At 42.4% G+C, this 23,933-nt stretch overlaps 3 protein-coding genes across 3 annotated transcripts; all 3 read right to left on the bottom strand.

The window, feature by feature from the left end:
* Positions 1-726: 726 nt before the first annotated feature.
* Positions 727-3,207, bottom strand: LOC122118043 (protocadherin gamma-A2-like). The gene has a single exon (XM_042691893.1). It carries the CDS (start codon positions 3,205-3,207, stop codon positions 727-729), a length of 2,481 nt encoding a protein of 826 aa, XP_042547827.1.
* Positions 3,208-8,646: 5,439 nt separating this feature from the next.
* LOC122118172 (protocadherin gamma-A2-like) lies at positions 8,647-11,086 on the bottom strand. The gene has a single exon (XM_042692099.1). It carries the CDS (start codon positions 11,084-11,086, stop codon positions 8,654-8,656), a length of 2,433 nt encoding a protein of 810 aa, XP_042548033.1. The 3' UTR covers positions 8,647-8,653.
* Positions 11,087-17,454: 6,368 nt separating this feature from the next.
* LOC122118175 (protocadherin gamma-A2-like) lies at positions 17,455-19,892 on the bottom strand. Its single transcript, XM_042692101.1, has one exon. It carries the CDS (start codon positions 19,890-19,892, stop codon positions 17,460-17,462), a length of 2,433 nt encoding a protein of 810 aa, XP_042548035.1. The 3' UTR covers positions 17,455-17,459.
* Positions 19,893-23,933: the final 4,041 nt, after the last annotated feature.

Here is a 23,933-nt window from a genome sequence, read left to right as displayed (position 1 = left end):
TCACTGCCAGTCTGAAGAAAAATACTGAGACAAGATTTAAGGTATTTGATACCTAAAGGGTTTCACAAAGCAAATGTCTTTACATTTTGAAGGGGGAAGACGTTTTCTTCAACAAAAATCCAGTAGGGGTCAACAAATTGCAGTGCTAGGGACAGAACACAGGGCGCTGTGAATTCAAGCCAAGGACTTTACAACTGAAGAATATAGCTGGGGCACTTCAACTTCAAAAATGTTAAGGGCAACCTTAACATTTTTGCATAACATGAACACTCTTCCTTTGGAGTCACAGATCCACTTTTAGGGTTTTGGTGGCTAACTGGAGATAAGGTTCTCATGAACTTTCCTGTCTGGGCTGGCTTTGAATTACAATACACACAACTCAGCCTTCTAGATAGCTATGATTGCAGGTGTGAGACGACAAGGCATGTAACACTTTATGTTGTTAAGACAGAAGGAATTGTTGATCCAAGTAGGTAAGATGTTTTCTTCATAGGAGGAAAATTATTATTTTGGTAACATACACTATTTCTGTTAGTGGAACTATCACCATCATTTACACACACACTCCTGATTTTTGCCCATTATAAAATTCTACCTCCCATTCTCCTTGGACAAAATTCGAACACCTAAAACTACTTTGAAGTAACTCATCAGGAATCATTTCCTGAAAATTAAATATATCCTTAAGGATATTGGGAGAATAAAGTAGATAAACAGTGCAGGCAACTAAGTAGGCAAAATTATTTTAGAAAAATAATTGAGAATATTGTCCGAAGGTAACTTTACCTGAGATGTTTCTTCTCCTTTATCATCAAGTAAACATTGGGGTGCAGATAGAAAATCCTTCTTCTCACAGCTCTCCTGGCTGATGAGTGTGTCAGCATAGTTGGGTTGAGGGAAGATGATGTGGCTTTTGCGAGAGTCGGCAGTGAGGGAGACCTCATGGGAATAGGTCTGAAGGAAAGCCTGAACTCCATCCATGCCCACAAAGTGAGAGGCAGGCATGGCAGCCAACCCATTCCTGGAAGATGGGAGCTGGCGCGCTGTGTACCAGCGTCTTAGCCTGAGTGCCAGCAGCACAATGACAAAGGCCAGGAAGACACAAGACACCACAGCCACTGCCACCACCAGGTAGAGCGTGAGGTCTGAATCCTGTGGATCAGTGGAGGTCTGGAGGCTGCTGAGGTCTGCCAGGATGTCTGGAATACTGTCAGCCACTGCGATGGTGAGTGTGACAGTGGCTGAGAGAGGGGGCTGGCCATGGTCCTGCACAGACACCACCAGGCTCTGCTTGAGCACATCTCTGTCCACAAGGGCTCTTGCTGTGCGCACCTCACCTGTGTGCAGCCCCACCATGAAGAGCCCAGGTTCACTGGCCTTGAGCAGGCGGTAGGACAGCCAGGCATTCTGTCCTGAGTCTTTGTCTACTGCCACCACCTTGGTCACCAGATAACCAGGCTCTGCAGAGCGGGGAGCCAGCTCCACACCTGTGGAACCATCGGTGGGGAGGACAGGGTATAGGATCTCCGGTGCATTGTCATTCTGGTCCACCAAGAACAGGTCCAATGATACATTGCTGCTGAGGGGAGGTTTGCCACTGTCCAGCGCTATCACCCACAGCTGTAGGTTCTGGAATTGCTCATAATCAAAAGACTGCAGAGCATAGAGGACCCCACTGTCAGAGTTGATGGAGATGTAGGAGGAGAGAGGTGCTCCGTGAAAGGTCTCCTCTGCCAGAGAGTAAGTGACATGGGCGTTGTGTTCGCTGTCTGGATCATGAGCCAACACTGTAAAGATGGAGGTGCCACGGGGGTTGTTTTCCTTAAGGTAGACAGAGTAGGATGCCTGCGGGAAGGCTGGTGGGTTGTCATTGATGTCTGCTACCTGTAGCACAACATGAGCATCTGTGCACAGTGGTGGGTCCCCTCCATCTGTGGCACTCAGAGTGATGTTGTAAAAGGAAACCTGTTCCCTGTCAAGGGTTCTGGTTGTAACCAGTCTGTAGTAATTGTCCACTGACCTTTCTAACTTGAAAGGCAGTTCCTCTGGGAGTGAACAGGTGACAAAAGCATTTTGTCCAGAGTCTCTGTCATGTACATTGAAAAGTGCAATTATGGTTCCTGGAGGAGAGTCTTCAGGAACTGAGCTGGTGGCAGAAGTCATGTAAAATTCTGGGGCATTGTCATTCACATCCAAAACGGTAATGATGACCTTTGTTCTGGTTAGAAGGCCTGGACCATCCTGAGCCTCGATATCAATTTCATGGACTTTAGCATCCTCATAATCGAGACTTTTCATGATTGTTAGATCTCCAGATGTTGACTTCAGTTCAAATATGTCTGTAGTTGCTCTAGGGATTTGTTCTAGAAAATATGTCACTTGTGCATTGTATCCGTCATCGGCATCAGTGGCGGTCACCGTCACTATTCGGGTGCCTATTGGTATATTCTCTGGAACACTTACTCGGTACTTGGACTGTGTAAAAACAGGAGGGTTATCATTTGCATCCAGCACCTTCACGCGGATGCGGCAGGTGCCAGATCTTACTGGGTTGCCCCCATCTGAAGCAACAAGAAGGAGATGGTGCATCGCCTCTTCCTCGCGATCCAGAGCCCGCTCTAGCACTAGCTCGGGGTAGGTGTTCCCATCCTCTCCACTCCGCACCTCCAGGGAGAAGTGGGCATTTGAGTTGAGCTGGTACTTCTGCAGGGCGTTGTCTCCCACGTCAGCGTCATGCGCACTCTTCAGGGGGATCCGAAATCCTGGAGCAGTGGTTTCACTGATTTTGAGCTCCAGCTCCTCTACTGCAAAGCGAGGGGCGTTATCATTCACATCTGTGATTTCCACCTCTACGGAATAAACAGTCAGTTTGTCTTCCAGCAAAATGTTAAAGTTGACCAGACAGCGGGGGCTCTGGGCGCAGAGCTCCTCGCGGTCGATCCTGTCTGCGGTGACCAAGCTGCCGCTCCGCGGGTTCAGGGCGAAGAGCTGCGCCCTACCTCTGGAGACGACGCGGACGCCGCGCTGCGCCAGCGCCTGCGGCTCCCAGCCCAAGTCCTTCGCGATGCTGCCCACGAAGGAGCCTTTGTCCACCTCTTCCAGCACGGAATAGCGAATCTGCCCGGCCCCAGCCTCCCACAGCACGGCCGAGAGAAGGCTCAGCAGGACCAGCTTTCTGCAGTGGAGGACGTTCTCCAGAGCCGCCATTTCCCTTCTGCCGCGGGGTTTTCTCAATGAACGGTTTCTGGCTTCCAGGGAGAGATTTCACTCCCTAGTTCCCACGGTTTGAGACGCCCAGCATCCACAGGACCCAGCTTACTGTGCAGAGAAGCAATGGGCTGCCGGACGGAGTTGCTTTGCCATCCGGAGCTTGCAGGCTCAATGCCCAGCCCTGTGTGTGTGGTCGGTGGTGTTGGCTGGGTTGTGTCTCTGCCTCGCACTCCTTAGGTGGTCAACAGCGACGCCCAGAGGCTTAGCTGATTTCTGCACCGCTCACACAAACCGGTCATTTTTTAAGTTCGTCTGCCACTTTTAAGTTTCTAAAACCTTTAAGAGTCAATCTTAGAATAAAAGTTTGCTTTTCCTCATCTCTGAATGAATAGGAGTGTTGAAAATTAATGTCACTTTCATAGTTGTTCATCTATATGCCCAAAGTATTCATTAGACTTGTACGTTTGCCCTTCTTACAAACATTTCCTACCTCTTTTATATAGTATATTCAAAGATCTTAAAAGACAACAACAACGAAAACAAAACACAAAAAGCTTAGAAACATTAGCTGCAGTTTCTTCCAAGGTTATGTTCTTTTAAATTTTTGTGCTCAACAGCTTACTATTTCACTTCCAGACTTGTGTTTATTGGATCATCAGACATGTAATTGGACTCCCGAACCCTACATGGTAGAATTCAGGATGGAGATAGAAACTATGAAGATGGTCTAAGGAAGCTTGCAGGGTAGGAGAGAACATAAGAAATTGACGGTGTTACAGAATTGGATGGCCCCGTTGATCCAGTGGGAAAACCTGGGCAATGGGAAATGCACTGGAATGGTGTCTAACCTCAGGTTGAGTATCAGGGAAGTCTTTTCCAAGATGTGATTCCACCTGAAACCTATAGGACTGGGTTTTAAAAATCGAGGCTCTGCAACAGAGCTTTGAAACAAATGTTTAGGGGTGAAAGTGTTTAGGGGTGAAGAGTGTTATGGAAACTGAAGTTAGGTCCTTTGCATAAGCTTGAGCAGGAAGGGAATTTCACCACTTTTGGAATCAATCCCCCAAAGTTTTTGAAATTGCTGCCTTTTTCTAATATGTAGTTTCCCCTAAAGGTGTAAAACACAACACAATTGGTATTTTCTTATCCCTGTTTCATTTTTGTATATTTATGTACGACGTAGATTTACTTCAAAATCACCTTTTGAAATATTTAAAGCACTCAGACCATATGGAAAACAATGTAACCAAAGTCTATGTGTATTTCAGGTGACTATCAAATCTTAGCCTTTTCCCATATTTAAATAAAATCAGATTTTAATTTCAATGACTTTTTACTCAGAAACATTTCAGACATATAACAACGCTGACTGAAAATAACACAATGAATTCCCTTATACTGTCATTGCATGGTATCTGAAGAACACCGATTTCATGGCATGCATGGATACCAAAATACAAAGATGCTCACTGATGTCCCCTATGTAAAATGGTGCAGTGTGTCCATAGCCTTTGTAGGTCTCTTCCTGTACACTTTAAACAATGTCTAGACTATATGTAATAATGAATACTATGTAAATAGCTGTTACATTGTCTTAGTTAGGTGACAATAAACAGGAAAAATGTGTGTACTTTGTCCTTCAGTATACACTTTGTCCAAATATTTCTAATCTGTAATGGATTTAATGTAGAGATGTAGAACCTGAAACCATGGGAGTCCCATTGTATTCTGTACCTGTCTTATGATACAGGTTAACATTTTGATTTTATATTCTTACAGTCCCACCTTATTTCTCTCTCACAATCTCTCTTCCTAGTTCAGATTGTATTGTAGACACAAACCTCTTCTACTTTTCTTAAAAATCAAGAACATCCTTTCATTATCACAATATGAAGAAAACCAATGAATTGTCATGATATGGTGCTATTAATGAATTTACTGATTTTAGTAAAATTTTGCCAACTAAAGTGTCTTTTGTGGGGTAGTACAGAGGATTGAACTCAGGGCCCTGTACTTGTTAGGCACATTCTACTTGATAGTTATATCTTCATATGTTATATATGCTGGCTATTTTGTGTGTGAGGTGCGTGTGCATGTGTCTGTGTCAGTGTGTCTGTGTTTGTGTGACTGTGCTAGGACTTGAACTTAGGTCCAGGGACCTGAGCTCAAAATTAGGGCTCTACCACTTGTCCCACATCTCCTTTTCTATATTTTTTAGTAATTATTTTCAGATGATAGTCTCAAAGTCTTTCTTGCCCAGTCTGGCTTTGAACCATGATCCTCAGTTCTCTGCCTCATGAGTAACTAAGATTACACAACCAGCACCTGGCTTGCTGGTTATTTTTGAGATAGGATTTTCCTCCTGACCAGTCATGCACCTGAGCCCCTATATACCTATTTTAGGCTTCCTGTTTTAGCTGGGATGACAGGCATGTGTATCATCACACACAACTTCTTCCATAGATATAGCCTTGAGAACTTTTCTGCCAAGGCTGGTCTGGAACTGTGATCTTGCTATTCTCAGCTTTCCAAGTAGCTAGGATTACAGGAACAAGCCACTTGACACCCCACTAATAATGTCTCATTATAGCGAAATAATTTTTATTCTACATTAAGACCCAATCAAAGATCACGTGTTTCACTTAATTATGTTATTTAATCCAAGGAAGTCTATTAGGCTTTCTCTATATTTCATGACTTTAATGTTTGAATAGTATAGTGCCATTCATTAGAGTTTGATTCTTTTCCTGATAGATATGGATTATGTAGAATTTTGTAGGAATTTGATAGATGTGGTGATGTATCCTTCTTAGTGCATCTTGCAGGAGGCACAGGATATCTTTGTCCCAATACTCTTAATATTAATTCTAATCATTTGGTCAGATTTCTGGCAACATTTAGAATTTTCTGTTGTATAATTACTCTCTCTTTTTGTGACTTATAATTATTCTGTACAGAAATATTTTGACATTAATGAAATAGTTATAAATAAATAAATACTGTTTTAAATGGATTTTCACCATCTAAGATTCTTGCCTGAAACAGTTATTCTGATTATTGGAGATCAAGTTTTACGAACAACCCTATAAACCTTCTGGTAGAGTGGTAGCATTTATTGCTCCTGTCCAGGTTTTTAATGTTTTATTTATATATTTGCAGTGATGGAGTCTGAACCCAAGAGCTTGTCATTTTTCTATACTGAGCTACAGAATGAGGTCCCATATTTTTCATTTTGTAACTACATATAGCATGCTCCCATATATTTTTTGTGAATATGAGTTCACACAAATAATAGCATGCCATATTTATTTTGTAATGCACTTTACTCTGCATTACATTTTGAGATTCATTTATATTGATTTTGTTTGTTTTAATCGTTGTCCTCTATATCATCATGGAGAATAATACCAGTTTTTCTCTCATGTATTGGCATTAGGATATTGGATATTTCCTGGTCCTCTTTTTCTTTTGTTTTGCTTCCTTTCTTGGATGTGTTTACTCATGTAGCACAGTTGCAGACTAGGCTCAGCTAGTGTGCTGAAACATCTGGATGACTGGGTAGTCTTATGGCCACTCCTCTTCCATGTAGCTTCTCTATGTGGATCTTGGCTTAAACATGATCATACCAGTAGGGTAACTGGACTTCTTTTCTTGAATAGGTGTTATAAAACACACATGACAACATTTACCATTTTGATATTTGTAAGTCTGTAGTTTGATGGCACTAAATAATTCACATTACATGGTTGTATAACTACCACTACTGTCTACCTTCAGAGCTTTTTCATCCTCCAGTGAAATTTGGAACTTCTAAAACAGTGTGATCTCTTCCACCCTTCTCCTTCAGCATCTGAGAACCATCATTCTATTTTTGGTCTTTGAGAGCTTGATCAATCCAAGGTCTTCATACAAAAGGAATCATACAGTATTTGTCTTTCTGCAACTGGATTGTTTCACTTTGAGCCATGTTCTATTTCTAGTCCATTTAGGTATTTATTTCCTATTTGAATGTATGATTTACTTTCCTGTTTGTTTGAAATTTTATCTATCTCTGCAATTCATTGGAGTAAATAAAGTATATGAAGGTGCAGATTTACTCTCCTATACTGCATTGTTTCCTTATGAATAAGTCAAATATATTAAAATTCAATACATACTTGATTTTGTTAGTTATTTTTATTACAGATATAATTTAAAAGCCAGGAGGCTCAAAACTGTGTTATGGGGCTGGGAAGGTGGCTCAGTGGTAGAGTGCTTGCCTTGCATGCATGAGGCCCTGGGTTCAATTCCTCAGCACCACATAAACAGAAAAAGCCAGATGTGGCGCTGTGGCTCAAGCGGTAGAGCACTCGCCTTGAGCTGAAGAGCTGAGGGACAGGGCACAGGCCCAGAGTTCAGGTCCACCAGCAAAAAACAAAACAAAACAAAAAAAATCCCCTGTGTTATGGTGTAGATATAAATCAGATATATTCTTTGGTGTGTGTGTGTGTGTGCATGCCAGTACCTGGGCTTGAACTCAGAGTTTGAGTGCTGTCCTTGAACTTTTACACTCAAGACTATCACTCTACCATTTGAGCAACAGCTCTCCTTCTGCCTTTGGCTGGCTAAGTGGAGATTAGAGTCTCATATATATTTTCTGCTCTTGTGGTCTGTGAACTGCAATCGGCATATCTCAGCCTCTGGAGTAGGTAGGAACATAGTCATGAGCCACCAGCACCTGGCATACATAAATGTACTCTTAGGCACATATAAAGTATCTCCTAATAAATGATTAAACAAATATATTCTCAGTAGTGTAAAATGTAGATGTCTACAATTTTATATTAATGCAACTAAAAGAACACATAGATATATAAAAGAATATCTTACCACCATGAGAGATAATATATACACTAAATTCAGAGATGAATGAGCAACAGTGTACAATGTAGGGAAAGTTAAAATAGTATTAGTCCAACAAGAATTGGTGGGCTTTTTCAGTCAAGTTCTATCTCCTCCAGATAAGAGCAACTCAGAGCAATGAAATGATTTGTACAGAAGTAAACAAACTATTTTAACACGAGAGCTCTTTATTTCTAATGTCACTGACTTTCCAAAAGGAAAAAGCATCTCCAGTGTACCCTTCATCGCTATACATATGTTATAGTTATACTCTTTTTCCCATGTAAGAACAATGATGAATGCGCTCTGATGTAAAAAAAAGATGCTTCCTTAATCTTGGTTGTCCAAGACTTTCTGTTTTGTTTTGAAAGGAGGTTGTAATATGTTGCTCAGGTTGACCACAAAATCTCAACATACCAGCTTTCAAAGTGCAGGAACTACAGGCAAACCCCACAGAGGATTCTACATACAAACACTCTAGGGTATATTACACAGAAATATTTTACTAGCTAGTGAAAGCAAGTAAGCCAAACCATGATTTTAATCTACATACCATAGAAATTCACAAGTTTACCTGAGAAAATGTTTCCTCTTTATCTTCAAGTAAAGACTGAGGTGCAGATAGAAAATCCTTCTTCTCACAGCTCTCCTGGCTGATGAGTGTGTCAGCATAGTTGGGTTGAGGGAAGATGATGTGGCTTTTGCGGGAGTCGGCGGTGAGGGAGACCTCATGGGAATAGGTCTGAAGGAAAGCCTGAACTCCATCCATGCCCACAAAGTGAGAGGCAGGCATGGCAGCCAACCCATTCCTGGAAGACGGGAGCAGGCGCGCTGTGTGCCAGCGCCTCAGCCTGAGTGCCAGCAGCACAATGACAAAGGCCAGGAAGACACAAGACACCACAGCTACTGCCACCACCAGGTAGAGCGTGAGGTCTGAATCCTGTGGATCAGTGGAGGTCTGGAGGCTGCCGAGGTCTGCCAGGATGTCTGGAATACTGTCAGCCACTGCGATGGTGAGTGTGACAGTGGCTGAGAGAGGGGGCTGGCCATGGTCCTGCACAGACACCACCAGGCTCTGCTTGAGCGCATCTCTGTCCACAAGGGCCCTTGCTGTGCGCACCTCACCTGTGTGCAGCCCCACCATGAAGAGCCCAGGTTCACTGGCCTTGAGCAGGCGGTAGGACAGCCAGGCATTCTGTCCTGAGTCCTTGTCTACTGCTACCACCTTGGTCACCAGATAACCAGGCTCTGCAGAGCGGGGAGCCAGCTCCACACCTGTGGAACCATCGGTGGGGAGGACAGGGTATAGGATCTCCGGTGCATTGTCATTCTGGTCCACCAAGAACAGGTTCAATGATACATTGCTGCTGAGGGGAGGTTTGCCGCTGTCCAGCGCTATCACCCACAGCTCTAGGTTCTGGAATTGCTCATAATCAAAGGACTGCAGAGCATAGAGGACCCCACTGTCAGAGTTGATGGAGATGTAGGAGGAGAGAGGTGCTCCGTGAAAGGTCTCCTCAGCCAGAGAGTAAGTGACATGGGCGTTGTGTTCGCTGTCTGGATCATGAGCCAACACTGTAAAGATGGAGGTGCCACGGGGGTTGTTTTCCTTAAGGTAGACAGAGTAGGATGCCTGCGGGAAGGCTGGTGGGTTGTCATTGATGTCTGCTACCTGTAGCACAACATGAGCATCTGTGCACAGTGGTGGGTCCCCTCCATCTGTGGCACTCAGAGTGATGTTGTAAAAGGAAACCTGTTCCCTGTCAAGGGTTCTGGTTGTAACCAGTCTGTAGTAATTGTCCACTGACCTTTCTAACTTGAAAGGCAGTTCCTCTGGGAGTGAACAGGTGACAAAAGCATTTTGTCCAGAGTCTCTGTCATGTACATTGAAAAGTGCAATTATGGTTCCTGGAGGAGAGTCTTCAGGAACTGAGCTGGTGGCAGAAGTCATGTAAAATTCTGGGGCATTGTCATTCACATCCAAAACGGTAATGATGACCTTTGTTCTGGTTAGAAGGCCTGGACCATCCTGAGCCTCGATATCAATTTCATGGACTTTAGCATCCTCATAATCGAGACTTTTCATGATTGTTAGATCTCCAGATGTTGACTTCAGTTCAAATATGTCTGTAGTTGCTCTAGGGATTTGTTCTAGAAAATATGTCACTTGTGCATTGTATCCGTCATCGGCATCAGTGGCGGTCACCGTCACTATTCGGGTGCCTATTGGTATATTCTCTGGAACACTTACTCGGTACTCGTGCTGTGTAAAAACAGGAGGGTTATCATTTGCATCCAGCACCTTCACGCGGATGCGGCAGGTGCCAGATCTTACTGGGTTGCCCCCATCTGAAGCAACAAGAAGGAGATGGTGCATCGCCTCTTCCTCGCGATCCAGAGCCCGCTCTAGTACCAGCTCGGGATACTTGTTCCCATCCACTGCACTCCGCATCTCCAGGGAGAAGTGGGCATTTGAGTTGAGCTGGTACTTCTGCAGGGCGTTGTCTGCCACGTCAGCGTCATGCGCACTCTTCAGGGAAATCCTGAGTCCTGGAGCAGTGGTTTCACTGATTTTGAGCTCTAGCTCCTCCACTGCAAAGCGAGGGGCGTTATCATTCACATCTGTGATTTGCACCTCTACGGAATAAACAGTCAGTTTGTCTTCCAGCAAAATGTTAAAGTTGACCAGACAGCGGGGGCTCTGTGCGCAGAGCTCCTCGCGGTCGATCCTGTCTGCGGTGACCAAGCTGCCGCTCCGCGGGTTCAGGGCGAAGAGCTGCGCCCTACCTCTGGAGACGACGCGGACGCCGCGCTGCGCCAGCGCCTGCGGCTCCCAGCCCAAGTCCTTCGCGATGCTGCCCACGAAGGAGCCTTTGTCCACCTCCTCCGGCACGGAATAGCGAATCTGCCCGGCCCCAGCCTCCCACAGCACGGCCGAGAGAAGGCTCAGCAGGACCAGCTTTCTGCAGTGGAGGACGATCTCCAGAGCCGCCATTTCCCTCCTCCCGCGGGGTTTTCTCGGTGAACGGTTTCTGGCTTCCAGGGAGAGATTCCACACCCCAGTTCCCCCGGTGTGAGACGCCCAACATCCACAGGACCCAGCTTACTGTGCCGAGAAGAAATGGGCTGCCGGACCGAGTTGCTTTGCCATCCGGAGCTTGCAAACTCAATGCCCAGCCCTGTGTGTGTGGTCGGTGGTGTTGGCTGGGTTGTGTCTCTGCCTCGCACTCCTTAGGTGGTCAACAGCGACGCCCAGAGGCTTAGCTGATTTCTGCACCGCTCACACAAACCGGTCATTTTTTGAGTTCGGTAGCCACTTTTTAAGTATCTAAAACCTTTAGGAGTAAATCTTATAATACAAGTTTTGCTTTCCCTCAGAGTGAATTGGAGTAATGTAAATTCATATAACTTTTCATAGTTGTCCATCTAGACGCCCAACTTATTAAGCAGACCTGAATATTTGCCCTTGGTACAAACATCTTCTACCTCTTTTATACTGTATATTTAGAGACCAAAAAAGATTTCTGAAAAATATTAGTTGTAGTTTCTTCTAAGGTTATGTGTCTTAAATTTCTGTACTCGTAGTTATTAATGCTTTCCATCAAAATTCGTTTTTGTTGGATCATCAGACACTTAATTGGCCTGGTAAACCCTACATGGTAGGATTCAGGGTGGAGATGGAAACTATCAAGTATAGTCTAAGGAAGCTTGCAAGGTAGGAGAGAAAATCAGAAAACAAAGGAGTTGTTACCCAATTGGATGGCTCTGATGATATCCATTTGGAAACCCTGGGCAATGGGAAATGCACTGGAAGGGTATCTAACCTAAGATTGGGTAGGATAGTCTTTTCTAAGATGTGATTGGGCCCGAAATCTAAGCATAGGACAGGATTTTATTTTTAAATGAGGCTCTAGGACAGAGCCTTGAAACAAATGTTTAGAGGTGAGAGTGTTATGGAAACTGAAGTTAGGTCCATTGAATAAAGCTTGGACAGGAATGGAACTTCACCACTTTTGGAATCAATCCCTCAAAATTGTTTGAAATTGCTGGTTTTTTTCTGATATGTAGTTTTCCCTAAGATTGTAAAACAGAACACAATTGGTGTTTTCTTATCCCTGTTTCATTTTTGTGTATTTATATGCGATGTGAATTTACTTCAAAAGCATCTTTATTTAAAGCACTCAAACCATATGTAACCAAAGTCTATGTGTATTTCAGGTGGCTATCAAATCTTAACCTTTTCCCATATTTACATAAGATCATATTGTAATTTCAATTACTTTTTACTCAGAAACATTTCAGACATATAACAAAGCTGAATGAAAATGACATAGTGAATTCTGCATACAGCCATTGCATGATATGTGATGAACATCGATTTCCTGGTACTCATGTATGCTCTCTGAGATTCCTTACATAAAATAGTGTAGTGTTTCCATGGGTTTGTATGTCTCTTCCTGTATACTTTAATCTCTAGATTGTATGTAATAGTGAATACTAAGTAAATTGCTGTTATATTGTAGTATTAGGTGAAAATAAACATAAAAATGTGTGTACTTTTTTGTTCAGCGCACACTTTTTCTAAATATTTTCAATATCCAATTGATTAAATGTAGAGATTTAGAACCAAGAGCATGGGAGGCCTATTGTATTTTGTACCTGTATTACATTACGTGTTACCTTTTTGGTGGTGTTGTTGGTCATGGGGCTTGAAATCTGGGCCTGGCTGCTGTCCCAGAGCTCTTCAGCTCAAGGCAAATGCTCCACAGCACCACTTCTGTTTTTCTGGTGGTTAATTGGAGATAAAAGTCTCATGGACTTTCCTGCCCAGCCTGGCTTTGAACTGTGACCCTCAGATCTCACCCTCATGAGTAGCTAGGATTACAGGCATGAGCCACATGTTAACATTTTGATTTTACACTCTCTCAGTCCCAGCTCCTTTCTTTCTCCCTACTCTCTCTCTCTCTTCTTAGTTCAGATTATATTGTAGACCCAATCCTTCTTTACTTTCCTTAAAATCAAGAACACTCTTTTATTATCACAATATGAAGAAAATCAATACATTGTCATAAAATAGTGCTATTATTGAATTTACCTATTTGAGTAGAATTTTGCCAGCTACTACAAAAGTGTCTTTTGTGGGGGCCATTCTGAGGACTGAACTCAGGGCCTTGTTCTTCTAGGCACATTTTCTACTAGTCATTTATATCTTCACACATTTTATAAACTGGCTGTTTTGTGGTGTGTGTGTGTATGTGTGTGTGTGTGTGTGTGTGTGTGTGTCTGTGTCTATATGTCTGTGTGATTGTGTTAGTGTTTCAATTTAGGGCCTGGGACCTGAGCTCAAAGTTAGTGCTCTACCACTTGACCCATATCTTCACTTCTATATTTTTAGTAGTTAATTGGAAATAATAGTCTCACAGACTTTCTTGCCTAATCTGGCTTTGAACCAAGATCCTTAGCTCTCTGCCTTCTGAGTAGCTAGGATTACAGGTGTGAGCAACCAGCACCTGGCTTGCTGGTTTTTTTATTTTTAGATCCTGGAGATATAGATACATATATATTTGAAATTACTATCATATTATTTTCTTCAGTCATGGGGTTTGAACGCTAGGCCTGGGCACTATCCCTGAGCTCTTCAGCTCAAGGCTAGTGCACTACCACTTGAGCCACAGCACCACTTCTGCCTTTTTCTGTTTGTGTGGTGCTGAGGAATCGAACCCCGGGTCTCATGCATATGAGGCAAGCACTCTACTGCTGAGCCACCTTCCCAGCCCACTTGAAATCATTCTTGAGAGAGGATGTTCTTCCTGATCAGGCATGACCTTGAACCCCTATATACCTATTTTAGGCTTCCTGTTTTAGCTCGGATGACAGGCATGTATGCACCACACCCAGAGCTTCTTCCATAGATACAGCCTTGAGAACTTTTCTGCCAGGGCTGGTCTGGAACTATGGTCTTGCTATTTTTTTTAGCTTTCTAAGTAGTTAGGATTACAGAAATAAACCACTTGACACCCAACTAATAATGTCTCATTATAGCGAAATAATTTTTGTTCTAGACTAAGACCCAGTCAAAGATCACATGTTGCATTTAATTATATCATTTAATCCAAGCAATTCATAAGGCTTTCTTTATATTTCATGACTTTAATGTTTGAATAGTATAGTGCCATTTATTAGAGTTTGATTCTTCTCCTGACAGATATGGATTATGTACTTTGGTAGGAATATGAAAAACATGGTGATATATCCTTCTTAGTGCATCTTGCCAGGAGGCATAGGATATCTTTGTCCCAATATTCTTAATATTAACTCTATTTAGAAGATGTATTTGTATTGTCATAGTTCATAGAGTTCATAACCTTTATAGACCAAGATAAATGACAAGTTACCTTGTGAGGGTTAATATGTGTTTGTGACCTTAACTATCACTATTGCCACAACTTGTGAAATTTATGTAATCATCTAATCTCAATAAAGAAATTAAAAAATTAACTCTAATCTTTTGGTCAGATTTCTGGTAACTTCCATTTTCTGTTGTACAATTAACTGTCTTTCTTTTTTTCATTAATAATTATCTGGTAGAGAATATTTTGACATTAATTAAATACTATTTAAAATAAATAAATAAATAGATATGGTTTTAACAGAATTTTCACCATAGATGATTCTTGCCTGAAACAGTTATACTTGTTATTGTAGATCAAGTTTTCAAACAACATAAAAACCTTTTGGTAGAGTAATAGTATTTATTGCTCCTATCCAGGACTTTATGTTTTATTTATTTATGTATTTGCAATGATGGAGTTTGAACCCAAGAGCTTGCCATTGCTCTGTACTGAGCTACAGACCCAGGCCCCCTATTGTTCATTTTGCAACTACATATAGCATGCTCCCACATATTTTTGTGTGTGTGAAACTCACACAAATAATAACATGCCATATTTATTCTGTCGTGCACTCTACTTAGCATTATATTTTGAGATTCATTTATATTGATTATATTTAATTGCTGTCACATATATCATCATGGAAGAAATGCCAAAATTTATATCCATGTATTGGCATTAGGATATTGGATATTTCCTGGTCCTCTTTTTCTTTTGTTTTGCTTCCTTTCTTAGTTGTTTTACTCATGTTGTACTGTTGGCAGACTGGGCTCAACTAGCATGCTGAAACATTTGGATGACCGGTCAGTCTTATCGCTTCTTTTTTCCACCCTTCTCGCTCAGCACCTGGGAGTCATCATTCCACTTTTGGTCTTTGTGGACTTAACCAATCCAAGGACTTGATACAAGAGGAATCATACAATATTTGTCTTTCTGTGACTGGATTATTTCACTTAGAGCCATGTTCTACTTCTAATTCATTTAGGTATTTATATTTTATTTGAATGTATCCTTTATTTTCCTGTTCATTTTAAAAAATTTTATGTATCCCTGCAATTCACTGGAGCAGAGTAAGTAGATCAAGGCACAGCTTTACTCTCCTATACTACATTTCTTTCTTATGAAAAGTTAACATACTCTACACTTAAATATATATTTGATTGTTGTCATTTTATTACAGGTACAATGTAAAACTGAAGAAGGTCAAAATTGTTTCTCAAGTTATATGGTATAGATATAAATCAGATGTATTCTTTGGTCTGTGTTTGTGTGTGTGTGTGTGTGTGTGTGTGTGTGTGTGTGTGGGTGTGTGTGTGCACACATGCATGTGCACACGTGTCCCAGTGCTAGGGCGTGACCTCAGAGTCTGGGTGCTGTCCTTGAACTTTTTCATTCAAGATTATCATTCTTCCAATTGAGCAACAGCTCTACTTCTGGCTTTTGCTGGTTAATTGGAGATGAGAGTCTCATATATATATATATTCTGTCCTTGTGGCTGTGAACTGCAATCATAGATCTCAGCCTCTGGAGTAGGTAGGATGACTCATGAACCACAAGTACCTTGCTTATATAAATATACTCTTACGCACACATAAAGTATCTCAAAATAAAAAAATTGATCAGAGATATTGACAGTACTTTAAAACTGCAGCTTATGTAGATATCTATAATTTTATATGAACACAACTAAAAAGAATAAAATGATATGAAAGAAAATAAGACACAAAGGACTTCCACTCATTTTGTCATATCATTGCTAAATGAGTCCATGTTCTTGACTACATATATGGTATATATATGCATGCCACAGAGAGAAGCTAGGAGGAGGACACACAATCAGTAAGAAATGGGAAAACATACAACAGAGGGGCCCATCAGCTGCACTGGACAAAGATGAAGATGAACTAAGCAACCCCAAGACAGCAATGGGAAGGGAGGAATGAGAGGGAAAGAGGGAACAGCTTACACTAAGCAAAAGGAAAGAAATGTAAATACCACTTGATGTGGAAGAAATAATAGTATTGTCACACCTTATAGAATTCACACACTTTACAGATCATGAAAATGACAATTTGCCTGGTGAAGGTTTGTGACTCTAAGCATCACTATTCCCCAGTACTGGGAAATATGTGAAATTGATATAATCACCTAATCTCAATTTTAAAAAAAGAAGAAAAGAAAAGTGAGAGAAAGGGTGAGTTAGGAGCCATAGGTTATATTGTTATCAGACACTTTGTATTCATATTCTGTTTTGTAGAATGGGAACTTCTTTGTACAACCACTTCAAAATAAAAAGAATTAAAGAATACAAGACATAAAAAGATGTAAAAAGAATATAAGACATGAAAAGATGTAAAAGAATATCATACCTTCGTGAGAGGGAATATCTACATTAAATTCAGAGACGAATGGGCAGAATTGTACAATGTAGGAAATGTGAAAATCATATTAGTCAAACAAGTATTGGTGGGCCTTTTTCAGTCAAGCTCTATCTGTTCTAGATAAGAGCAATTCAGAGCAATGGGATGATTTGGCAAAGGTAAAGAAGAAATTGTTTATACAACAGAGCTGATCATTTCTAATGTCATTCCGTTTCCAAAAAGAAGTACATCAAGTGTCCTTTTCATCACTATATATATATATATATATATATATATATATATATAATGGTTACAATTATCTTTCCATTGTAAGAAGTTTTATAAATGTGCTCTGATATAAATATGAAGGCTACTTTAATCCTGGTTTTCCAAGACTTTCTGTTTTGTTTGTTTGAGAGGTCCGGATATGTTGCACAGGTCGACCTCAAATTCTCCACACTCCAGCTTTCTGAGTGCTGGAACTGCAGGCAAGCAAGACCAACCCCACAGAGGATTCTAAATATAAACACTCTAGGGTATATTACACAGAAATATTTTACTAGCTAGTGAAAGCAAGTAAGCCAAATCATTATTTTAGTCTACATAGCATAGAAATTCACAAGTTTACCTGAGAAAATGTTTCCTCTTTATCTTCAAGTAAAGACTGAGGTGCAGATAGAAAATCCTTCTTCTCACAGCTCTCCTGGCTGATGAGTGTGTCAGCATAGTTGGGTTGAGGGAAGATGATGTGGCTTTTGCGGGAGTCGGCGGTGAGGGAGACCTCATGGGAATAGGTCTGAAGGAAAGCCTGAACTCCATCCATGCCCACAAAGTGAGAGGCAGGCATGGCAGCCAACCCATTCCTGGAAGACGGGAGCAGGCGCGCTGTGTGCCAGCGCCTCAGCCTGAGTGCCAGCAGCACAATGACAAAGGCCAGGAAGACACAAGACACCACAGCTACTGCCACCACCAGGTAGAGTGTGAGGTCTGAATCCTGTGGATCAGTGGAGGTCTGGAGGCTGCTGAGGTCTGCCAGGATGTCTGGAATACTGTCAGCCACTGCGATGGTGAGTGTGACAGTGGCTGAGAGAGGGGGCTGGCCATGGTCCTGCACAGACACCACCAGGCTCTGCTTGAGCGCATCTCTGTCCACAAGGGCCCTGGCTGTGCGCACCTCACCTGTGTGTAGCCCCACCATGAAGAGCCCAGGTTCACTGGCCTTGAGCAGGCGGTAGGACAGCCAGGCATTCTGTCCTGAGTCTTTGTCTACTGCCACCACCTTGGTCACCAGATAACCAGGCTCTGCAGAGCGGGGAGCCAGCTCCACACCTGTGGAACCATCGGTGGGGAGGACAGGGTATAGGATCTCCGGTGCATTGTCATTCTGGTCCACCAAGAACAGGTCCAATGATACATTGCTGCTGAGGGGAGGTTTGCCGCTGTCCAGCGCTATCACCCACAGCTGTAGGTTCTGGAATTGCTCATAATCAAAAGACTGCAGAGCATAGAGGACCCCACTGTCAGAGTTGATGGAGATGTAGGAGGAGAGAGGTGCTCCGTGAAAGGTCTCCTCTGCCAGAGAGTAAGTGACATGGGCGTTGTGTTCGCTGTCTGGATCATGAGCCAACACTGTAAAGATGGAGGTGCCACGGGGGTTGTTTTCCTTAAGGTAGACAGAGTAGGATGCCTGCGGGAAGGCTGGTGGGTTGTCATTGATGTCTGCTACCTGTAGCACAACATGAGCATCTGTGCACAGTGGTGGGTCCCCTCCATCTGTGGCACTCAGAGTGATGTTGTAAAAGGAAACCTGTTCCCTGTCAAGGGTTCTGGTTGTAACCAGTCTGTAGTAATTGTCCACTGACCTTTCTAACTTGAAAGGCAGTTCCTCTGGGAGTGAACAGGTGACAAAAGCATTTTGTCCAGAGTCTCTGTCATGTACATTGAAAAGTGCAATTATGGTTCCTGGAGGAGAGTCTTCAGGAACTGAGCTGGTGGCAGAAGTCATGTAAAATTCTGGGGCATTGTCATTCACATCCAAAACGGTAATGATGACCTTTGTTCTGGTTAGAAGGCCTGGACCATCCTGAGCCTCGATATCAATTTCATGGACTTTAGCATCCTCATAATCGAGACTTTTCATGATTGTTAGATCTCCAGATGTTGACTTCAGTTTAAATATGTCTGTAGTTGCTCTAGGGATTTGCTCTAGAAAATATGTCACTTGTGCATTGTATCCGTCATCGGCATCAGTGGCGGTCACCGTGACTATTCGGGTGCCTATTGGTATATTCTCTGGAACACTTACTCGGTACTCGGGCTGTGTAAAAACAGGAGCGTTATCGTTCACATCCAGCACTTTCACGCGGATGCGGCAGGTGCCAGATCTTACCGGGTTGCCCCCATCTGAAGCAACAAGAAGGAGATGGTGCATCGCCTCTTCCTCGCGATCCAGAGCCCGCTCTAACACCAGCTCGGGATACTTGTTCCCATCCACTGCACTCCGCATCTCCAGGGAGAAGTGGGCATTTGAGTTGAGCTGGTACTTCTGCAGGGCGTTGTCTCCCACGTCAGCGTCATGCGCACTCTTCAGGGGGATCCGAAATCCTGGAGCAGTGGTTTCACTGATTTTGAGCTCCAGCTCCTCTACTGCAAAGCGAGGGGCATTATCATTCACATCTGTGATTTGCACCTCTACGGAATAAACAGTCAGTTTGTCTTCCAGCAAAATGTTAAAGTTGACCAGACAGCGGGGGCTCTGTGCGCAGAGCTCCTCGCGGTCGATCCTGTCTGCGGTGACCAAGCTGCCGCTCCGCGGGTTCAGGGCGAAGAGCTGCGCCCTACCTCTGGAGACGACGCGGACGCCGCGCTGCGCCAGCGCCTGCGGCTCCCAGCCCAAGTCCTTCGCGATGCTGCCCACGAAGGAGCCTTTGTCCACCTCCTCCGGCACGGAATAGCGAATCTGCCCGGTCCCAGCCTCCCACAACACGGCCGAGAGAAGGCTCAGCAGGACCAGCTTTCTGCAGTGGAGGACGTTCTCCAGAGCCGCCATTTCCCTTCTGCCGCGGGGTTTTCTCAATGAACGGTTTCTGGCTTCCAGGGAGAGATTTCACTCCCTAGTTCCCACGGTTTGAGACGCCCAGCATCCACAGGACCCAGCTTACTGTGCAGAGAAGCAATGGGCTGCCGGACGGAGTTGCTTTGCCACCCGGAGCTTGCAGGCTCAATGCCCAGCCCTGTGTGTGTGGTAGGTGGTGTTGGCTGGGTTGTGTCTCTGCCTCGCACTCCTTAGGTGGTCAACAGCGACGCCCAGAGGCTTAGCTCATTTCTGCACCCCTCACACAATCCCGTTATTTATTAAGGTCTTCTGTGAGTTTTAGGTTTCTAAAAACCTTTAGGAATAAATCTTTTAAGCCCAATTTTGCTTCCCCCTTCCCAAGAATGAATAGGAGTGTTGCAAATTAATGCGACCTTTATAATTGTTCAACAATACTCTATTGGTTAACGCTCTAAGAATCAATTCGCCTAGAGTGTGCGGCGTTCACACAGGCATCTTCCTCCTCTTTCATATTGCATATTGGGAAACAACGAAACTCACTTAAATTGCTATCTACAGTTTTTCCAAGGTTATGTGTTTTAAATTTCTCTGCTCCATAGTTTAATGGTTCACAGCAAAATTTTTATTTTTTGGGTCATCAGATACTTAATTGGATCCTCCTAACAGTTGATTGGAATAAGGTTTGAGATGGAACTATGAACATGGTATAAGGAAGCTTGCAGGGTGGGAGAGAACATAAGAAAATGAAGAGGGTGCCACAGAATTGGATGGCTGCTGTGATATCAGCTGGGAAAACCTTGGCAATGGGGAAATGGCCTGGAACGGTATCTACCCTATGGTAGGGTGTCAGGAAAGGGTTTTCCAGGATGTGGTTGCATCTGAATCCTAATGCATAGGGCTTTTAAAAAAGTGGCTGCCATACTTTTCTAGAGCCTTGCTTGAAACAAATGCTTAGAAGTGAGAGTCCTTGACAAACAATATGGAAACTGAAGGTAAGTACATGGACTAAAGCTTGACTAGAAATTACCCAAAGTTGTTTGAAATTTCTCTTTTTGTGACATGTTTTGTTTCCCAAGGATGTGAAATACCCCCCTGTAAAGCAGTATTTTCAGATTTAAAAAGTACTCTTTTAAATAAGCAAATTAATAAATACTGCTTTAATAAATTTTCACCATTATGGAGGAGAAGAGGAAAAACAAGTCGTTTAAAGATACAGGTGGACCGGTTGCAACAATGAGAAGTACAAGTTGTCATGTCGAAAACGAACTTTACAACTTTGGGGGGGGGAGGTTTGAGTGGGGGGCCGGGGGGAGGCTGGGAAGGGATGTGAAGGGTAAACAAAGGAGGAGGCTGCAATGCTTGATAAGAAATGTACTCATTATCTTGCCCATGTATTTGTAACCCCTCTGTACACTATGTTCACAATAAAAAAAACAACAAAAAAATAAATTTTCACCATTGATAAATCTTGCCTGAAATAGTTATTCTGGTTATTGGAGATCAAGTTTTATAAACAAACCCCGTACAGTGATAATATTTATCATTCCCATCGAGGTTTATTTATGTATTTGCAGTGATAGAATTTGAAGCCAGAGGCTTGCCATTGCTAAATACTGAGCTACAGCCCCAGACCTCATAGTTTTTATTTTGTAACTACATATAGCATGCTTCCATACATTTTTGTGTATATGAAATTCACACAAATAATAACATGCCATATTTATTCTGTCCTGCACTCTACTTAGCATTACATTTTGACACTCATTTATGTTGATTAAGTTTGTTTTAAATGCTGTTCTATATGTCATCATGGGAAAAAATCCCTAAATTTATCTCCCATACATTGGCATGAGGGTATTTGATCATTTCCTGGTCCTCATTTTCTTTTGTTTTTCTTCCTTTCTTGGTTGTGTATACTCATGTAGCACAGTTGGCAGACTGGACTCAGCTAGTACTCTGAAACATCTGGATGATTGGGTAGTCTTATGGCCACTCTTCTTCCATGTAGCTTCTCTATATGGATTTTGGTTTAAACTTGATATTACCAGTAGTGGATTTCTTTAAAAATTGTTATAAAACACACATGACAACATTTACCATTTTGATATTCTCAAATATGAAGTTTTATGGCAGTAAGTAACTCAGATTACATGGTTGTATGCTTAAGAATGCAGTTGTTAGCTGGGTACCATTGGCTCAGGCCTGTAATTCTAGCTACTCAGGTGGCTGAGATCTGAGGATCATGGTTCAAAGCCAGCGTGGGCAGGAAGGTCTGTGAGACTCTTATTTCGAATAAATCACCAGAAAATCAGAAGTGGTGCTGTGGCTCAAGTGGTACAGCACTAACCTTGAGCTGAAGAGCTGAAGGGCAGTGCCCAGGACCAAAGTTCAAGCCCCATAACAGACAAAAAAAAAATACATTTGTCAATCAGGCACCAGTGGCTCACACCTGTAATCCTAGCTACTCAGAAGGCTGAGATCTGAGGATCACAGTCCAAATTCAACTCAGGCAGGATAGTTTTGAGATTCTTGTCTCCAATTAACCACCGGAAAACTGGAAGTGGCACTGTGGCTCAACGTGCTAGCCTTGAGCGAAAAAGCTCAGGGACAGGGCCCAGGCTCTGAGTTCAGGCCCCATGATCTACCTCTGGAGCCTTTTCATGCTCTGGTGAAACTTTGAACTTGTAAAACACTAGCTACTATCTCTTCTACCCTTCTCCCTCAGCACCTGGGAATCATTATTCTGCTTTTGGTCTTTGTGAGCTTGACCAATCCAAGGACTTCATACAAGAGAAAACATGCAGTATTTGTTTTTCTGTGACTGGATTATTTCACCTAGTGCCACGTTCTATCTCTAGTCTATTTAGGTATTTATCTTCTATTTAAATATATCATTTATTTTCCTGTTTGTTTCTTTTTAATTTTACATATCTCTGCAATTTATTGGAGCAGAGTAAGTATATCAAGGCACAGATTTACTCTCCTATACTTCATTTCTTCCTCATGAAAAGTTAACATACATTAAAACTGAATATATACTTTATTTTTGTTAGTCATTTTTCTAATTACAGATACAATGTAAAAGCAAAGAGGCACAAAACTATTTAGCAAGTTATATGGTATAGATACATCAGATGTATTGTTGTGTGCGTGTGTGCACATGTGCACACGTGTGTGTGTGTGTGTGTGTGTGTGTGTGTGTGTGTGTGTACCAGTACTGGTGCTTGAACTTAGAATATGGGTGCTATTGAACTTTTTCAGTCAAGGCTAGCACTCTACCACTTGAGCCCTAGCTCTACTTCTGACTTTTGCTGGTTAATTGGAGAAAATAGTCTCATATACATTCCCTGCCCCTGCCATCTGTGAAGCGCAACAAAGAAAGTAGAATTATAGTCATGAGCTACCAGTACCTGGCTTATTCAAATTATTTTTTTTTGTTTCAGTCGATCATGGGGCTTGAACTCAAAACCTGGGCATGGTCCCTGAGCTTTTTTACTCAAGGCAAGCACTCTACCACTTTGAGCCACAATGCCACTTCCAGTTTTCTGGAGATTAATTGGAGATAAGAACCTCAAAGACTGTCCTGACTAAGCTGGATTTGGACTGTATCCCCAGATCTCAGCCTTCTGAGTAGTGAGGATTACAGGTGTGAGCCATTGGTGCCTGATTAACAAATGTATTCTTAAGCACACAAAAAATATCTCCTATTAAAAGAGTAAACAAAAATATTCAAAACACTTTAAAATTAAAGCTTATGTAGATTTCTCTAGTTTTATATTAACATAACTAAAAAGAGTACTTCAAATATCATACCACCTTGAGAGATAACATCTATATTAAATTAACCAAGGAATAAGCAGTTGTGTATAATGTAGGGAATGTGGAAATCGTATTAGTCAATATGTACTGTTAACCTTTTGTAGTCAAGCTTCACCTGCTCAGATAAGAGAACAGTAAATTCAGAACAATGAAATGAATTGGCCAGAGGCAAACAAGAAATTGTTTATACACTAGGACTCCTTGTTTCTAACATCA

Source organism: Dipodomys spectabilis, unplaced genomic scaffold (assembly GCF_019054845.1).
Source record: "Dipodomys spectabilis isolate Male_0828 unplaced genomic scaffold, ASM1905484v1 ptg000147l, whole genome shotgun sequence".
NCBI lineage: Eukaryota > Metazoa > Chordata > Mammalia > Rodentia > Heteromyidae > Dipodomys > Dipodomys spectabilis.
Note: the sequence above shows the minus strand (reverse complement) of the source record. Positions and strands in the feature narration are given on the sequence as shown.